The sequence below is a fragment of the Anopheles coustani genome, chromosome 2, assembly GCF_943734705.1.
Source record: "Anopheles coustani chromosome 2, idAnoCousDA_361_x.2, whole genome shotgun sequence".
Classification (NCBI taxonomy): domain Eukaryota; kingdom Metazoa; phylum Arthropoda; class Insecta; order Diptera; family Culicidae; genus Anopheles; species Anopheles coustani.
The window spans coordinates 51,834,565-51,852,812 of record NC_071289.1 but is presented as its reverse complement, the minus strand read 5'-3'; the positions used below and the strand labels follow the sequence as shown (position 1 = coordinate 51,852,812).

The following is an 18,248-nucleotide window of genomic DNA, read 5'->3' as shown; positions in this document are numbered from 1 at the left end:
ACTTCTTTTTCAGCTTTATTTGCAGTGTTTGTCTTAAATGCTTTCCAAACCCGTTTATAGATTAAATCATTAAATACACGTTTCGGTTACCAACAGTACTTTTACTTCACAACACCAGATGTTCAATGTGTTCGTTACGAAAAGAATAGTTGTTACTGGGTGGCGTTGTAAAGATGGAACGAATAGCATCCCGACCAACACTAGACAATATCGTTCTGCTGGCTGGATCATCAATCGAAATGGCTAGTGAGATTACGCATCTGTGCATCACAAACGACTCTACAGGGTCTACGAAATTGCATCTTGCCAATGTTCTATGCCGGCTGGTTTGTAGAGATGGTACGAAAGGAGTATGTGCTTTTTACATGTTGACCGCTTTACCGAGTCGCTTGTGTGCTAGCTCCGATAGTGGCAACGTGTTTCGGACAGAGGTAAGATTCTGCGGATTGGAGTAAATGTCCGCAGTCAGCTCATCCACGGAAATTTCTTTATCGGTTTTGGCGACTTTAGTGGCTGCGTCTACTTCCGCACGGATTTTGCCTTCAATCTCCTTCAACTCCTCCACCGAGGCCAGCTCGGTCGTCAAAATCTTCTCGCGCAGCGAGGTGATCGGATCACGCGTTTGACGCACTTCGGCGATTTCATCGCGGGAACGGTAGCTCGTGCCAGGATCGGACATCGAGTGTCCCGAGTAGCGGTAGGTGGCCGTTTCCATCAGGATCGGTCCTTTGCCAGACGAGGTGTGCTCCAGGGCGAAACGGGTCGCTTCGCGAACGGCCAGCACGTCCATACCGTCGACCCAGATGCCGGGCACATAGTCTCCCCGGGTGTAGTAGTTGGTGTTTGCCGAAGCACGCTCCACACTAGTACCCATGCCGTAGCCGTTGTTTTCGCACACAAAAATGCACGGCGAGTTCCATAGCTTGGCCATGTTGTAGACCTCAAACAGCTGACCCTGATTGGCGGCACCGTCACCGTAGAGGGCAATGCAGGCACCCTTCGTACCATTATACTTCGCCGCAAAGCCTATTCCGACGCCAAGTGGAACCTGTGCTCCAACGATACCGTTGCCGCCGTAGAAATTCCTGCCGTACATATGCATACTACCTCCCTTGCCACGAGCGCACCCACTGCTGCGACCAGTTAATTCCGATAGGACCGCCTGCACCGACACACCCATCAGAAAGGTCCAACCATGGCAACGGTACGCCGTAATGCAGGAATCCTCGGGGCGCATAGCAGCACGCATTCCGACGGCGCACGCCTCCTGGCCCGAATACAGGTGGCAGAAACCTCTTATCACTTTCTCTTTGTACAGATTGCCGGCGGCCGTTTCCATGCGACGAATCGTGTACATTTGTCCATAGTACTTAAGGGCGTCTTCCTTGCTCACCGTCACAGATGTGGACGGTCCTTCCTCGAGATTGTGCAGCTTGAAAGCCTTCGGTTGTAGAACGGATAACACACATGCAGGGTTCGCGACGGACGGATTGGATAAGAATGGGGGAATTTGTTATCAACAATCATTAAAAACCAACAGAATAAATCTATATGGAAATTATTGGTATTTTGGGCATAAATGTTGACTTTAGCTATGGTTAATTAAATGGAATGCTATGCGAAAAACATTATGCAAGTAATTTATAAAACGATAAACATCAAAAAGAACTTTTGCTTGCTGATATAAAAATCCATATACTAATTGACAACAGATCCTCATAGTCGATAAAAGCAAATAAAACAAATTTACCTCAAATAAGATGTAGCAGTATAAAATACTAAAAAGTCATTCTATTCCCTGTGTTGTAAGTGTCTGCAGAAATTATACAATTGTCATCTTATACTTTCATATAAACGGCTTTTCATTGCAGCGACGCAAGGTATTTCCGTTATGAGTTTTGAGTTTTATGAAAACCTGTTATAAAAGCACGCAAATAAATGCCGCATACAAGAAACAAATCGTAAAGATAAGTTAATTCGGTTCAATCGATGAGTTAATTTAATTTTTAAAAACTTTCACAACTGAAAACATCAGAACACAGAACAAGAAGAATGCCAACAACTGATCGCGCTGTTTGCCTTAGAGGATCGCAAGGCAATGTGTGAAAGGCGATCACAGGGGAAATCATTATAAACAAAAGATTTTGCATCGCGCGTCCAGCTGATATTGAATGACCTTCACTGATCCTTACATGATGACGGAAACAAATTAAACTTAGATTTCCTTACAAAGGTCATGAAGAATGTTAATCATATGTTAAAACAATTAGTACATCGTTCTTACTCGTGTCTCGAATGTAGCTTCCGATGCATATCCATTATTTCGCTGGTTTGTCAGAGATTTCTAAAAATAAAAAAGAAAATTGACCACAATAAATTTATCATCAAGTGACTTTTAATAATCTTTTTAAAATAATATTCTTTAACAGTTCAATCATTCTAACCAATTTTTCTTCACCAATGCCTTTAGAATTGGCAGAATGACTAGTTTGGATTGCTTCAGCAGTGGCCGCAACCTGCTTGCTTGACCGGAAGATTGTGTTCACCCACTTGGATATACCCATTCTACAGCACCAATTTTGTTTGTTGTTTTGTTGTAGATCCGGCTGCTGTGCGTTATTTGTATAAGCTAAAGCAATTGCTATGCAGAGGTTTTATAATATTTTTCACAATTCTATCACGCCGGCATCAAGGTAGGTTCACTTTTTCACACTGATTTCAGTCGATACATTATGCAATCACTCTGCGCGACAACTTGGAACCTTTCACCGTAGTACGGGGTATCCATCGGATACTTGCAAACTGTGTTTACACGATTCTGCTCAGCAAAAAATGTCACAGTTGAATTACAAGTGTACACCTCATCACTATACGAGAATATATTGATTGTTTTAGAGTTCACCGGTATTACTCACCAGATTGCCAAACAAACTACGTTGGCCGATCGATTTTGCTACGTTCGAGAGCATTTTTTCGCGGCTGTTTGCTACAAATGTTACGTACAATTGTAATCATCCACTTTGGTCAAGGTACATCTATTGCCAGGTGTCATACTGCAGTTCGATGTGACAATGTATGACTTGACAGATCTATGCTATCAGTATCCGTCAAAGGTTGTTTTTACGAAGCTATGATGCTCCAGGCAGGTCAATGCAGAAAAATGTAACAATCAAACAAAACGAAATTTTTAATTGGGTACGTGAATTGAAAATAGAACAGAAACGGCAAAGTTTGCTAGTTTTGTGTCGTAGTGTGAGTACTTCATAAAACGTCGTATCGGTAGTATATATACCTCGGCATGAAATGTACAATATAACTGGTGATACCTGAAAACAATTTCTTACACCGTGGTAAAAGATCGTTGGTTCCAACTTGAACCAAATAGTAGAACTACGTCAATCTTATTCGCTTCAGGGGCGAGTTTTTATTTTTGAATTTGAATAGCCTTTTTAAGTTTTTTTTTGGTTAAGCGTTTAGAACTTAACAAGCATAAGTGGATATAGAATTGAAAGAAGAATGTTTGAAAACTTATTAGAGGTGAAAGAAGCCACCCGGCTCAAAACTTCTATAAACCATATATACTACTACTACTTTGCAAATTTATTATTTACAATACCAGCAACACTTATTGAGTGTTGCTGTGGTACATTATATGCATCAATTGTTGCACCGTAAATGCATCCAATCCATGCGGGACTGACTTTTTTTTCAAACACCCTACACACCATTTGAAGATGAGCTCACAGCTATTCTTCATTCATTTTAATGCAAACACTTACGAAATCTCATGCTCGGATATCTTGTGTTAGATTAGTATTTACTATACCATAAAGTCTAATATTATTCCTCTCACTTAACGCTTGATCAACTTAACATTTAATACAATTTCTGATTTTAATCAAAACAGACCAAATAAATATCGTTTAGGTTTAGATTGGCGTTTCGTTTCGTCCACCAAGTCATGGGTCTCCATAGTGCGAAACCAGTCGTTATGAGCATATAATTTGTCTTTGAAGGATTCTGTAATGAAAAATCGATGAATACCATTTCTGCACCTCCAATTAAAGGCAAATATGCTTACTCTCAAGCTCGTCGAAGGAACCACCATTTCCACCATATTCGTTGGGCAAACTTTCGACGGGAACGGCTTGATGCAGGGTGTCTAGATTGACATGCATATTTATCATCTCCTGTACATCTTTGCGCATAAACGGTTTTGTGAGAAACATTAACTGATTCATAAACGGCACCACATTGATGAAGTGTATCTGCTTTAGCCGTATTGGGAGAGCTTCCTGCACGTAGAACATGTGTTTCTTTGCTGCCCCCATATTCAACTTCGTCATATGACTGAGGTGCATCCCTTGCATGTCCATCAGCATGATGTGTCCGTTTGCGTTACCCTCTAATCTCACCCACAGATCCAGGCACATGGTAATCCTGGGGGGAAATTATCAATTATGAACATAAGGAAAGGACATTAAAATTAGTCTATAATTGGGATTTCATCTGAACTATCAGGAATTTCATTCAGGGTCCAACATACAGTTTCAATATTTGTGGATGGTTGAAGTGAGTGGTGTCTGACGTTAACAGTCTTGTGTAAATCATTTTGTAACCTTCCTTTGTTTCGCCAGGCAACATCGTGATCATCCTGAAAAATAAAAATAAAACAACTCATTGTTTGTTGTAAAAAAACTTACTGACTTCGTACGCCACAAATTAAATTTTGTTGGTTGATAAATAATCACATTCAAGGGTAGTACAAATGAGGGATTTTTCCAAGTTTTACATTAAATTATCACTATTAAAAGTGACATATTCTACGTTGGTCTCGTTTTTCCCGTTGCACGATGAATAACGATTGATAACTGGGATTATATGATTTAAACTTATTCATGCCTTTCATGCCTAGCCATCAAGGGTTTAAAGTTTATACAAAACACGCAAAGGCATCAAAACAAACCGACGCGATTTCGAAATGTGAATCACTTGTGCTACGAGCACATGCAAGAATTACCTTGGCTGAAGCATATTATTTATCTATTGTGTTTACACAATTCCATAATAGCAACGCCAGTACCACCACAGCTTGGAAGGCGCAATGACCAGCATGACTTATCTGATTTTAAGCCCAAATATTTAGATAGCGATTCGAACACTGCTATATTCGTCATATTGTTCCAGGTATGTAGCTGAGTAGGTATTTCAAATGATGAGAATATGGAAAATGAAATAGAAAATATGATGATAAACTCATATTCACATGATACTAAGCGCCGTCTGCAGTGCTTCGTTGAAAATATCTCGGCCGGCGAAACACTCTCGATTGCTTGAGCGGTGCGTGTAGTAGTTTTCAATCGTGCGCTGGGTCGCTTCCAGATCACCATAGTTCGCATGCAAAAACAGGGCAATGTCGTGTTCTACAAAAAAGAAATATGATCGTCATTAACGTAAAGGTTTTCCCAATACCACTTGCCTATCACGCCGTTCTAAGGCTCGTTTGAAGAGATTACCTTGAACTTGCGGTAGATGAGGCTGCGTAGCGAGCCATTGTTTGAGCTTCACGATGCTCTCCCGAGTCACCTGAGGCCACTTCTCGAGGTTTCCGTTTGCTTCAGTATCCATGACGCGCTCTGAAGGCCTTTGCCAATGTCGTGTGGTGCGTCTAGTTCGAATGGCTCGCACTGAATGACGAGATGATGTTACGCCGATCGGCAACCGACGTCACAATCTGTACATTCAATAAGTCAATTAGATTGCGAGATTTGCTTCCCAGCCGCCACAAACACATCCGTGGACATAAATGGTGGCTTATCGCTGCCGCCACATGAAGCATTGTTTCGATTGAACGATTAGTAACGATGAAGTGACTCCGAGGGTTTATCGGACCCGGGGACATATGAACTCGGCAGTACCTAACCGTTTATTAATCGAGGTGATGTTTGAAAATTGAGGAAAAGATCAATCATTTTGGTTAGGTATTGAGCGTTGCTGATATGACAAATAAACCGTTTTAATTTCTTATGTTTCTTGCTACTAAAACGAGTGGATAAATCCTCAAAGCTTAAAATGTTGCAATCAATGAGCAGATATGATTTCATTTTTTTCGATAATTTACATATACCAACTTCAGATTTTGTATAACGCAGGGTAATATTTCATTTATTTTGACTCTATTAAATAAAATATAGCAACTATAAATGAATAAACTGGGCAGCATTGATTGAATTAAATTTGTATGTAAGAAGCTCCATTTGATTTTACACTCGATTTCGTTTTCAAATGTAATGTCAAAAAGTTACATTTTAATGCAGTGATACTATACATTATTTTTTACAGTTTTGGACATCCATTACAAACATGCAATATAATTGTGATAGCGACAGGCTGGTGAACTGAAAGATTTGGCAAGCTGGCAAAATGTCTCAAATGAGTTCCTTAACACTTAGGATACATTGCTTTGCAATCTTGCGATATTACCTTTCAGTCATTTTGACCGCTCTATTTTAAGACGCTATAACTGCTCTAATTTTTAAGATTTTTAACCAGCTGTTTATGTTGTATTTTTTTTAGTGTTTGGGTTTTTTATGCACCTCTTCATGCTTATGTTTTAAATCGTAGAATGAAAGCTTCAAATGTTTGTGTGCCTTTCTTTGCTGAATGAGGGATGAAACATAAAGCTTTATTAAACTTAATGTAAACAAATACATAGCAAAATATTGACGATGGTTTTAACAATAGAAATACTAAAATGATTCTCCTTAAGATTCTAGATGGGGTTTGTTGAAAGTGTACATTCTAGCAAGAAAACCAATAAGTCGAATAGACCAATGTATAAGCTTCGTAACATGTTGCAATGATTTTTTGATAACTTGTGCTTGTGCTGGACAATGGACAGTATTTGTCGTTGCGTTGGAACGACCATGCGGAAACTTTCTTCAATTTTCGTCCCGTTCTTCCAATCCGCACTGCCTTTCTGCACTGAACCTTAAATACACAGCATAACGTAAGGCTGTTGAAGGAGAGTTACTATCATTGAAGATTTATGCTTCAGCTGTCGCCTCGTTGCACTGATGTTTCCGGAGCATCGGTATCTTGGAAGCCAGTAAAGCGATACGTTAGCTAGATGCACCGATACAACCAGCAACGTGTAAACGAGCGACGATGGGCTGCAATGTGGAACGAACGATACCGGACACACTCGCGCAAAGAGCAAGTTTGCAACACTCGCCACTTAATGTGTGTTGTGAAATTGTACTTTATGCAGCAAAATGTCTCTCCGGAGTCTAACGTAAACTGCGATGAGAAAGAAAAAGCAATATTTTCGATGCGCTAAACATTGGTGAACGGGGGAAAAACTTAAAGTTTTATGCTACACCTGGGGGACACCAGGTATGCGAGCTTTAAGCTGATCCTGTAAAAGAATGTTTTAATGTTACCGTTTGCTCTACGGTTGTCTCTCAGGACTAATTACAGTTGACCGAAGAGATGGGGTTGATTTTCTTTAAGGTATTTTTTTCTTACGCGTGTTTTCACCATCACAATCTTGGGTTGAAAGAGAAGTCCTTAAAAAAGTTGGCGGCGGGATTATCGTTCAAACATCTTTGGAGCATCCTTTGCCAAGTAAGTGACTTCATTCTCTGCGAACACTCCACAAAGCTGGTGTGAAAAAGGCTCTCTTAACCGTCAAAAACAGATTTAAAAGTTGTGTCGTACGCCTTTGCCTTGCCTATTACTGAATCATGGCAATAGACATTATTTTATTCCAGCTGTAAAAAAATTACAAAGATTGCATTCTCTAAATTTACTATGCAAGCTGTACTCAAAGTTTACCATAAACTATCACATCGCATACGTTTGTTGCTAAAAGTACATGAAACAAATTGTGTGAGTTGTGTGAAAAATAATTTATTTTTAAAAATATGCATTTAAAGAATACAACTCATCACATATGATATCATAATATTTAAACGTTATTACGCATTTAACGATGTTGAAGGATCGATTTTGAAAAAGGCAAAAAAATGTTCATTTTAATGACTGTATAAGGTGAGTGAAGTGTTTCAGAGATATCGGATTGGAGACAAATGTCTACAAATTCGTTAGAAACGCCATAAGAAAATCCGTTGGTAACGCCCTTCTCTAGCAGTTGGCAAATTATTGCACCGGGGTACATTTGTGCGCGAAAGTAGGTGAGATACGCAAACCTGCAGAGAGGACAAAAAACCATAACTGACCTACAAATTCGGCGTAAACAATTAAACGGAAAACCGAAGCTTCACCAGTGGCGACCGTTGGTAGCAAAACGGTTGGATATTTAATTGCTGTTCGCGGGACGCGCACTTACCTGACAGGAAAGTGAAAATGTTTAGTTTTAAATGTGTTTTTCGTTACTTTTTTTTGTCACCCGTCGAGGCTAGAGCTGTCGAGGCCATTGTTTTAACGCATCGTTTTGCATCTTTGCCACAATCCAGGCAACCCAATGTGTCCCAACCGCTTAGGCGAAAATAAAGAACTTAAAACTTCCTACTTTATTAGCAACAACTGCCATGCTAAGGGTAGAGCAAAAATAAAAGCAACAATTAGCCAACGGTAGCACTTTTGCCACAATCAAACCCGGTGGACGTACCTACGCCAAAACCGTTGGTGGACCGCCCGGGAAGAACGCCATAGTGTTGGGGTCATCAGTTTTACCTGGCAAGCCTACCCGCCCCCGTGCTCGCCTGGGGTAGTTTACCCTCCCCTCGGGGACAGGCCAACCAGTTGGCAGTTGGTTGACCAGTGGGTAACCTAAATAACGAATATGGTCACATATATAAGTTGGTGGAAAAATGTGCTTAGGCTATCAGTTGGCAGTTGGACAGTATTACGACAGCAGCTCAATCGGGCCGGACCGGGTGATTGCGGTTACTTGTGTTTCTGGCTCGGTTTCGGGAACGTTTAAAGGCTAGGTTGTAGCTCCGGAAGGACGTCAGTGTAGGGAACCTGGTATCCCGGTGTTCAATGTGTTCAGTGACGAGCCCGCTGTCCTCACGGCTTAGGGCGAATGTCGGAGTAGTCTCTTGTGATTGAATTGATGGAAAGTGACTAGACCGAACACTCGTATCCTAAATCGTCGAGATTTCATCACCACTTGTGCGAACAATGCAAATTAACCGGCAGAACGCAATAGCGAGAAGACAGCAGGCAGTCAGGATTCAACTCGCGAAGAGTAGGATTGGGATTAGAATAGAGTGTTTGAAGTCGGAAGGAACTCCCGGTGTGATATGTGAACAGTAAAGCGTTATCGCCCATATCACAGCAGTAGTTACCTACTAACTTTGCACTTGCAGGCTTCGAGGGCTCGGTTGAGAGAGAATAAGAATTAAAAAAGGGACAAGTGTTTGCGGCAGATAGGACAGTTGAGGTTGAGGAGACAGGATGTCTACATTGAAGGAACTTCTGCTGTGATCTGAGTTATCGATCATATCACAGTAGTTGTACTTTAATGTCGATATATCCAAAGGCAGCGAGAAATGTGAGGAAGAGTGCAGAAGCAAAGAAACACAAAACAAACGTGATGGTTGTGATAGTTGTGGGTGCTTTAAGTTGTGAAAATGTGGCTCGCGACGGCGCATGTTATGCGACTAACTTCGTTCAGATGATGTTCACGTTAACGATTTCATCACTGGGCAAAGTTTGTCGCATAAACGAATGAAAATCTTCGAAGCGAGGAGTTTGGCCGCAGAAAGTTTTTTGATGCTGTTGCTGTTTAGTTGGCGTAATAATTTACAGTCCTTTGTTGTTATTGTTTTAGCAGAACAGAAGCGATGGTATTTGAATTTTACTTGGGTTCCTATGAACAACTCAATCTACGGCTTCGTAGACACGTCTTGGAGGTCCTGTTTGAAATTATGATATCTTCTTCATTACAGTTCCATTTCTTTAAACGGTCTCTCATCCGAATGGGTTTCGTTTGATCTACCGCCACTTGTTAGACCGACTTCGATTGCATCCTCGGCCTTCTCTCCGAACTCCTAGCGATAATGGAGTGCCAAGGTGTGCCAAAGGGTCACCAACGGGTTGAATGCGAATCGATGGTGCATTATGGGCTTGTTTCCCGATTGTTCCCCGCCCACACGGGTTCCGATGAGTTGGGTGTCGGCCGTCGCCTCCGAGGTCGGTACCAATCCGAGCCAACTGACGGTTAATTTCGTATGCAAAACCAATTTCCTTTTTACGTCGCGCAAAACCCGTTCCGCTCAGACGACGGCGGCCATAGTCAGCGTGCAGTCGACGGCTTGCCGAGTGCCGAGGGACACTAATTTACTTCTAACTCAATAAGCACCGTAACCCTGAACCTCGGTTCAAAACCCCTCCGGCGGCGTGTTAAGCAGCAGCAACAGGTGCAGTACCGGAGTTGCAGTCGCTGCAACATCGCCACGCCATTGCAAACACCGGAAAGGATAAGCTGGCGACACAAACCTGTGCGTTCACCTGTGCGTCCAAAGGCTGTGTCTTGTCCTGAGAGTCCACCACCTGCTTCGCCCTAAGATCAATTCCGGTTCGGCGTGGGGAAAAGTCGGAGAGCACACGATCGGCCAAAACTCCCGGATCGTGACGCGGTTTCATTCATCTAATCGGTGTGTCGGTGTCGCTGACGACGGTGGAGAAATGGTGGTGAGCATGCGCGCTGACAGCAATGGTCCACAATTGGATGCTGAACTGCTCGTGCGGCTCGAGCCAGTGGTTTCAGTTTCGTGACAGCAGTCCCATCTGGCGGAGGCTTTCACAGTACGTCGGGATCGGTTGTAATTTGGAAAATCTGCGTCGCGTCTGCTATTCGTAGTGACGAAGTTCTTGACGTCTCAACGTGGTTATCGTCGTGGGATGCTGCGGATTAGGAATTCAGTGCGTACGTGAGCTTGCCGTTTTATTGGTACTGTTTCGGTAAATCAGAGCATACGTTTACGGTTCCGGCACGTTTCTAATTAGCAAACCCGTGATCCTCGGTTCCTCAGAAGGGAGGAAACTGAAAGTGAGTGAAGCGATTTAATTTCTAAATCGAGTCTGGCAAAAGGCAGGATTGCGAATATGGTGGCACGGATTGTGAATAAGTAATTACGGTTACAATTACAATTTGGTGTCGGTGTTGGTGGGTGTGCAGTTCAATCATTACCTCCTTATTGGATTGTATGCTTTTGCTGCATGCATTGTTGCATTCAGGTGCATCTGCACGCAATATAGTCCATAATGAGAAGGATGAGAACCCCAGTAGGATAATTCCCGTTAATTAAAGTGCATTGTTCAAGTGCAAAAATCAATAGACGACAATTTCACTGGATTGGAAGGTGAATTTACTATTACATCGTATGTTAAACGTGAGTGCATCATTAATGTTTCATGACGGCTTTTATTTTTAAGTAAATAAAAATATACCCCGTAACAAACCAACTTGTGTCCATTTCAAATGACTCGAAAATCCGACCAGTACACAAATAGAGAGAAAGGTTTCGCTCAGCGCATTAGTGGCAATGTTGGGTTTGCGCGATGACTTTATCCTGGATTCAGCAAGCTAAATGACAATAATGCAGGAGGCAGATCGACAGCATGGTTTACCTTTACCGGGATAGAAGGTAAAATAGGCCTGCTGTGGTGACAATGATGGAGTGGAAAGAAATTCCAAAGCAGAAAGTTGTTATTAGAGCTGCGGGGTAATTTGGAAAACTTGAGCAGGCTCGTAAGTGGCGTGGGATGAAAATGAGTTGGAAAAGTATTTTCGGTACCTTTTTCGGAGAACTATGTTATACCATTAATTTGCCGTATTCTATCATTGATTGAATAAATTAAGTGAAGTTTCCTGTTGCACGCTTTGTTTTTTTAAGGGTAGAAATCCAGGGAGGTGTTTTCGCTTTCAATTACTTCGATAGAAAAAAAGGTTGATCATTTAAGGTTGAAATAATATATATATAACTAAAATGTCCTTAAATAATAAAATGGTAGTTCTGCAGTTACGTGAGATTCGATATGGCAGCATTCAACAGTAAAAATAAAATTTTTCCATGTTTTAAAATTGATGTAAAATATTATAATGTCCTGCATATGTTATTGTGATAAGCAAAAATAATATAACATAAAAAAATGAAGCTAGTTATAATATCAATAAAGCGATATAAAATCATTTATCAACGAGGAACACAATTACTGCTACAATTTAAGAAAATGTAATTCATTATAAGGAAGCTAAGTGCTAAAGTGATATTCTACGTAAAAAACTACAATTTAATAATCTACCTCTACAGGCAATCTTAATTTGCTTCATAACTTGTAATGTAGTGAACGAAGGATATTTATCTCCTCATACGTTTTTTGTATTGTAATTTGTAATCCTAGTTAACTTAGGACATCCTATAAAATACAGTCAGGAATCATCGACAAAATATGAAGATGTCTTTGCTATTCATTCTACAATAGAATGAGCATGGTCCTTCAAGTGATCATGAAAAAGATGGATACATTAAAGTTACGTTCCTACATCCAAACGGACAGGCTTTAAAGCAATATTCAATATTTTCTGCGAAATTTATCCACTAAAAAATCTGGAAACAAAATCGTGCCTGGATTTCGAAATCGGCAAGATTGGCCGAAAGGGAAAGTGGCGTAAAATTATTTATTAACACCACCAAAGATAAATTCCAGCGCCCTCGGAGCAGTGCGAGTATTTATCATTTGCGATTATCTGTAATTCAATTTCGCTGAGACTCGGAGGCGCCATAATGTTTGCTTCGCGAACGATTGAGCAGATAATGTAATTAGCGAGGCACGAAATCTAGTTCATTTCGTTTGTTGATGGTGTGTTACATACTTGTGTTACGGCGCTGGAGTTCTTGGAGAGACTTTCTACTCTATTTCGATATCCTTTGCTATGCTCTGGAAAGCTTGCGATGATATGGGTTTTGATTCTGCCCTGGGCTTTGAGTGGCGGTTTGCACGGCCATACAATGCTTCCGTCGCGTTTTATGATGGTGACAGATTTCTGTGTCAAAGCGCGTGTTTTCAAGGGCCAGCCAGCAGCCGAATGCTCGGTTTGGGATAAAGAGAATTTCGTGGGAAAATTTGACAAATGTTTGGCACAATGCCACCGTCATGCGAGGAGCGCTGAAATTCCACGTGAAACCATAGCCGGACACATTAAACTCTTACCAAGTGTCACATACAGGGTCGTGTCTGAATCGAGCGAAACATTTGTAAAAAAAAAATCGTTTGTTCGCCTTTTGCTGCGAACCCGATTTCGGTTTAAATGGATGCTGAAACCATATCCAGCTCTAACAGGTTATTCCCATTAATTTTGACAATTAACGAACTACGAACTTTTTTCTAGATAAATGCTTGTAAAATACGTTTTTGAGAAATGTCAAATTTTCAACGAAAAGGGCCCTTCAAAATGTCGTTAGTTCAATCATTTTTCTGTTCGTGACTTTATCAAAGTATTTGAAGCAACGAACGAAAGTCGAAGAAAGGTATTGCACTTGTCCAGTTTCGTCTTTTCCTCCATTTAGTCGAGTGACGAAACCGATCAGAAGTGGACCATCACGTCGGGCCAAGTGTTCAGCAGCCGGCAAGGTTTCGCGTGCCCTTCAGAGAACTTCTTTTTGACGCGCTTTTTTCGACAAAAGCCGGCGGACCAACCAAAGGAGCACGTATAATAATGACTGCCTATTACCCGGGCCCGGGGAGCTACAAAGGGAAACTGTGCAACACTTGCCCAGCTCGTCGTATGCGCCGAGGACGAATTGAACGAATTAGTCTCGTATTTCTTCTAGGGCACGTTAGACTGAGCAATGCATCCGATTTCTTTTCCACTGTTATCGCATGCAAGGTATTGTGCCATCGCCATTTGCCTTCGCACCCCGACGACGGTTGGGCATTCATAAACTTTATCAAATTGAAAAATCGAATTAAATTGTTTGGCAGTCTTGGGAGCGGCAGCTGCTTCGCCGGCGTTGCTGGAAAGGAAAGAGCAGAGAGCAACCGGGTTGCTGTGCCTCTACGGTAACATGGCGGCAAAATGAAACATTGAACGGCTGAATACCGTCACAAAACGCACCCGAGCAGCTGGTGTCTGTCAACAGAATTGACAATCAGTTGGGATTTGGCTAGCGGGACGATGATAGCGGGTGCCCCGATGGTCGAAGTTGAAAAGTTACATTGTTTAAACTTTGGCCTGCTCGCCATAAAAATTACAAAATTGTCCCTAGTGATTTTGGCTCAAAACCATACACTGATGAATTAAAATTGTTTAGTATAATAAATCGTTGAAATCGGTAAATGATTGCAAAAGATCTAATTGAACATAATTATTTTGCCTTTCCTTCAACTTTCAAGTGTTTCAAAAGTTTGGGTAACGCGGTGAGCGATAAACTTAAAAATCCGATAAAGTCATAACTCGAAACTTTGACGTTCATTGGGCAGCTCTGGGGATAATTATATAGTTTGTTTAAATTTTCTATACCGCCATGCTTGAGATTCTTCATTTCTTTTGCTCTACTATTGTCGCGGTATATCACAAACCGGAAGCATTTTAATTGGATTGCATTAAATATGAGCAAGTATTCGTAGTAGTTGACTGCGGGTTGGCTGAACAATCGTGATTCGCGAGTGAAACCTAGCGCAAACCTTGTCTTCAAACTCCTACAGAGCGCATTACAATGAGAGGACATTTTCGAGGTAAACTTGTGCAGAAAAATGTTCTTCCTTATTTCCGCTCTACAATTGTGTTTGAAGTACATTTTGAGTCAAAAACCGGAAACCACAGCGAAAGGAAGTTGCGCAATGGAACATTAACCATTCCTCCAGTGATCTCTCATGAGCTTTGAACTAGAAACGGCACGGCCAACTGGGGTTTCTCGAACGAAAGCCAACGAATGCACGTGACATAGCTATTAGCCTACGAAATGTTTGAAAATTGGGCACTATTGTTTTGAGGCTGTGTTACGGCAAACGCTTCGCTATTGCAAACCGATGTTGTGTTTGTTTTCCGGAGGAAGAGAAGGTTCGTGGCCGGAAAACCCAATCGAAAACGTTGTACAAGTCGAGGTTGTTTGTCAGGTTGTGTTTCAGTTTTCCGCTGTCATTCATCTGGTGTAAGAAGCACATGAAATAGCTCTACTTTGTTAGCATTCCTGCCAATGTGAACTTGGAAAGTCGAACGTTACAATGTTCGTTCGGTTCTATTTGCATCTCATGCTGCCAAACGGCAGTCACAAACTTCCAAATCTTTTAACCACATCAGGTAATGTCCAAATCGGGTGGCTGTATCATTCGCTGTCAGTAGAAATATCCTGTTTTTACCTACGTGACGAGAGGCCCTTGGATATTGCTATTCCTTGGTAAAGACGCCTGTCGGGATTACCTTTGGTTTGTTGCCGCAAAAAAGACTATTTGCCCGTTGAAGGTGTAACATATCACTCGTTCGGTGGAAAAATTGATCAAGAGCTCACTTGACATTATAAACACGTTTTCGCCCCCTTCCAGTTCCGAGAATGGAAAAGACCGACAACAGTGTTCACACCTTACGGTTCCCTTCTATCCCCGACTGCTGCTAGCAATGGACGGAGCTATGAAGGCGGAAGCACGTGAATTCATGATCTTGGTCGATTTCGAAAAGAAAGCAGAACGAATGAACCAGCAACCCACAGTCACTGGCAGCGATTTGTGCTGCGATTGTACCGGAGATCGGTTACAAGCGATGACTGCTGCTAGCCATTCATCATCCGGTGGCGCACCGTTGGAGGAAAACGAGCCAAAAAGTTCGAAATTGAAAAACTTGCCAGATTCCGTTTCCACGTAGAAATGGTGAAGTACCGCTGGACGATGCGGTGTACAGTGCAAATGACTTGTCGAAAGATAGCGTAAAACGCTGTGATTCTTGTTGCATTCCATAAGTAGCGAGAAGAAAATCTCATCTCTTGCGTCGCCATTGTCGTTTCGTGGAAATTGCCCCGTGGCGAACTAAAGTGCACCGCGTTGGGAAAACGGAAATTGATTGAACTGGAAAATGTGCCAACAGGGTCCCGGTGTTGACTTTTGGACGCCCTCGCATTCACTTTCATGGTGGCTGCAATGTGAATGAAGAATAGCTTTTGCATGATGCACTTTTGCACACCAAGCGCAGTAGGTGACCTGCGTTTTCCGTTCCCAAATGGGAATGGTTGAAGGGGTTTTACATGCTTTGGGCGTGTCGCTACGTTCCATATTATGTTCATTTTTTCCATACCTTTTTTTCAAATAACTGTATATTCATGGACATCCATTAACGTAAAGATGTGCTCTTTAAAGCTTTTTTTAAATTCTTACAAGATGGAATACACATGTCAAACAGCATTATAGTAAATATCATTAATTTGAAAGAAAATATTTGCGTTCAACGATTTTACTTTCAACATACTAAATATATTGCAACTAATACAAATTGATCCAATTCTAAGAGTAGGAAGAAATCTGAGTTTAAATCTTTACTTTATAAAGGCAAACGTTGATTGTTATTCAATTAGGCTAAAAAGGCTGTGAATTCATACGTTTAAACTTAATAATAAAAATAAAAAGTCATAAAATATACATATATTCACATACATACATTATACAGTAAAAAATCGAAGATAACTTGTAAGACACATTTCAAACAAAAAGGTGTGACGAAAAAATGAGTGATTTTATGTTATGCACAAACATAGAAAGCAACTGGATGGACTGCGTTAAAAACTCTATTATTACAGCTAACAAAAAGCGTGCATGGATGGAGAAAAATAAAGGTTATGGTTACGCGACGGTTGATTAGCCACAAAAAATTCCCCTGAAATGGCAAATTGAAAACAACGAACAAAGATTTTGCAGCACAAATATTTTATGGGGTCTTTTCTGACCTGCCCCATACTAGTTAAATATTCCGGATTCTCATTAGATACAATGGGCATGAATGAATGAATATCTTTCGCATCATTATTACGCGTGTGTATTATCTAAATATTGTTTTGAAAAAGAAAAAAAATCGGTATTAAGTAGTGCAATTAGCATCAATCAACCCTGCCAATGTCACCGTTTACCATTGGTATGGTCAATTACCGAGCAATCGAATGATGTCTGTTTGGCATTAAAACATGTTGAAATCGCTCATGCGGATAGTTTTTTTTTTTAATAAAGTACATTCAAATTAGAAATCATTAACAACAATATATCATTGAATTCAGTAAAATAAACAAAAGCAATGCGTTTCGACGAGAAAGATTTTGGTTTCCAATTACGGCATAGAATCGCCACTAAACAAATCAAGCTTCGATTCGGATGTTTTCTTTTTACATTACCCCAGGCATAATTTAGGGAATACTAATTTGCAACACGGAAGTTCGTCAACAGTAATGTCAAAATGGGCAAATGGGATTATATTTATCCAACCGGGGGTGTCTGTCCGCGCCACAGAAAATCAATGGCCTTCCCGGGATGGCCGCTTCCGGGTCAATCATAAATCATTGAATCGTATGTCGCCGAGGGTGATAAGATTTTCGTTGGGAAAATTAGTACTCGCATCGATCAGCAAACAAGGGTCGATGGGTAACGGTGTGGGAAGGTTGTAAATCATTTTTTTTTGTTATTTATTAGACCTCCAAGCACCTTAGGTGTGTACCGAAATTCGGACGGATCGACAGGAAACCGATACTGCCGGTCATCGTCGATGCGATTCGATATTATTGTTTCACTTTTCTTTTGTTTTTCTGACATGTGTGTGAAAGATTCTGACGTAGAAAGTTTATGCCCGTAAATTCATTTAGCGTACTACCAAAATTATCGATTAAATAATGAACGCATTAAAACATCTTGTATAGTTTTGAAACGCTAAACTTACAAAAATATCGGTCTAGGATACTGTTTAGATAAATATATATGCTCCGGGATTAAATGTCATATTAATCAGGAACGGACATGAATCGATGGACGAAAAGGACTCCATGGAAATGCGAAATACAGTCAGCAGCAATATTGAGCGTACACTTAACGAGCGTTGGTTTCTCTTTTATCACTCGCTCAAACATTGACCTTATTTATTTTTTAAAGTACAGGCCGGCCTCGGTTTCCGTGAACAAACGGGACATTGACAGCGACGAAAACCGAGGCTAGCGGACTAGAATTCTTGCGTTTATAATACCGACTCAAGACTTGACTTACACAAAACAAACGTTGATTGTATACATTCTTCTCTTCTGAATTTCCAG

General features: G+C 41.0%; 2 protein-coding genes across 3 annotated transcripts; both read right to left on the bottom strand.

The window, feature by feature from the left end:
* Window positions 1-3,008, bottom strand: LOC131267360 (pyruvate dehydrogenase E1 component subunit alpha type II, mitochondrial-like). 2 transcript variants are annotated; one of them, XM_058270222.1, is made up of 3 exons: window positions 2,916-3,008; window positions 2,285-2,344; window positions 1-1,441 (listed from the first exon to the last, which is right to left on the bottom strand). In XM_058270222.1, exons 1-3 carry the CDS (start codon window positions 2,967-2,969, stop codon window positions 362-364), a joined length of 1,194 nt encoding a protein of 397 aa, XP_058126205.1. In that variant the 5' UTR covers window positions 2,970-3,008; the 3' UTR covers window positions 1-361. The 2 variants fall into 2 exon arrangements, with proteins under 2 accessions (XP_058126205.1, XP_058126204.1); XM_058270221.1 differs by lacking the exon at window positions 2,916-3,008 and adding an exon at window positions 2,445-2,909.
* Window positions 3,009-3,898: 890 nt separating this feature from the next.
* Window positions 3,899-5,628, bottom strand: LOC131265890 (alpha-tocopherol transfer protein-like). Its single transcript, XM_058268229.1, has 5 exons — window positions 5,517-5,628; window positions 5,267-5,423; window positions 4,547-4,654; window positions 4,082-4,440; window positions 3,899-4,020 (listed from the first exon to the last, which is right to left on the bottom strand). Exons 1-5 carry the CDS (start codon window positions 5,626-5,628, stop codon window positions 3,899-3,901), a joined length of 858 nt encoding a protein of 285 aa, XP_058124212.1.
* Window positions 5,629-18,248: the final 12,620 nt, after the last annotated feature.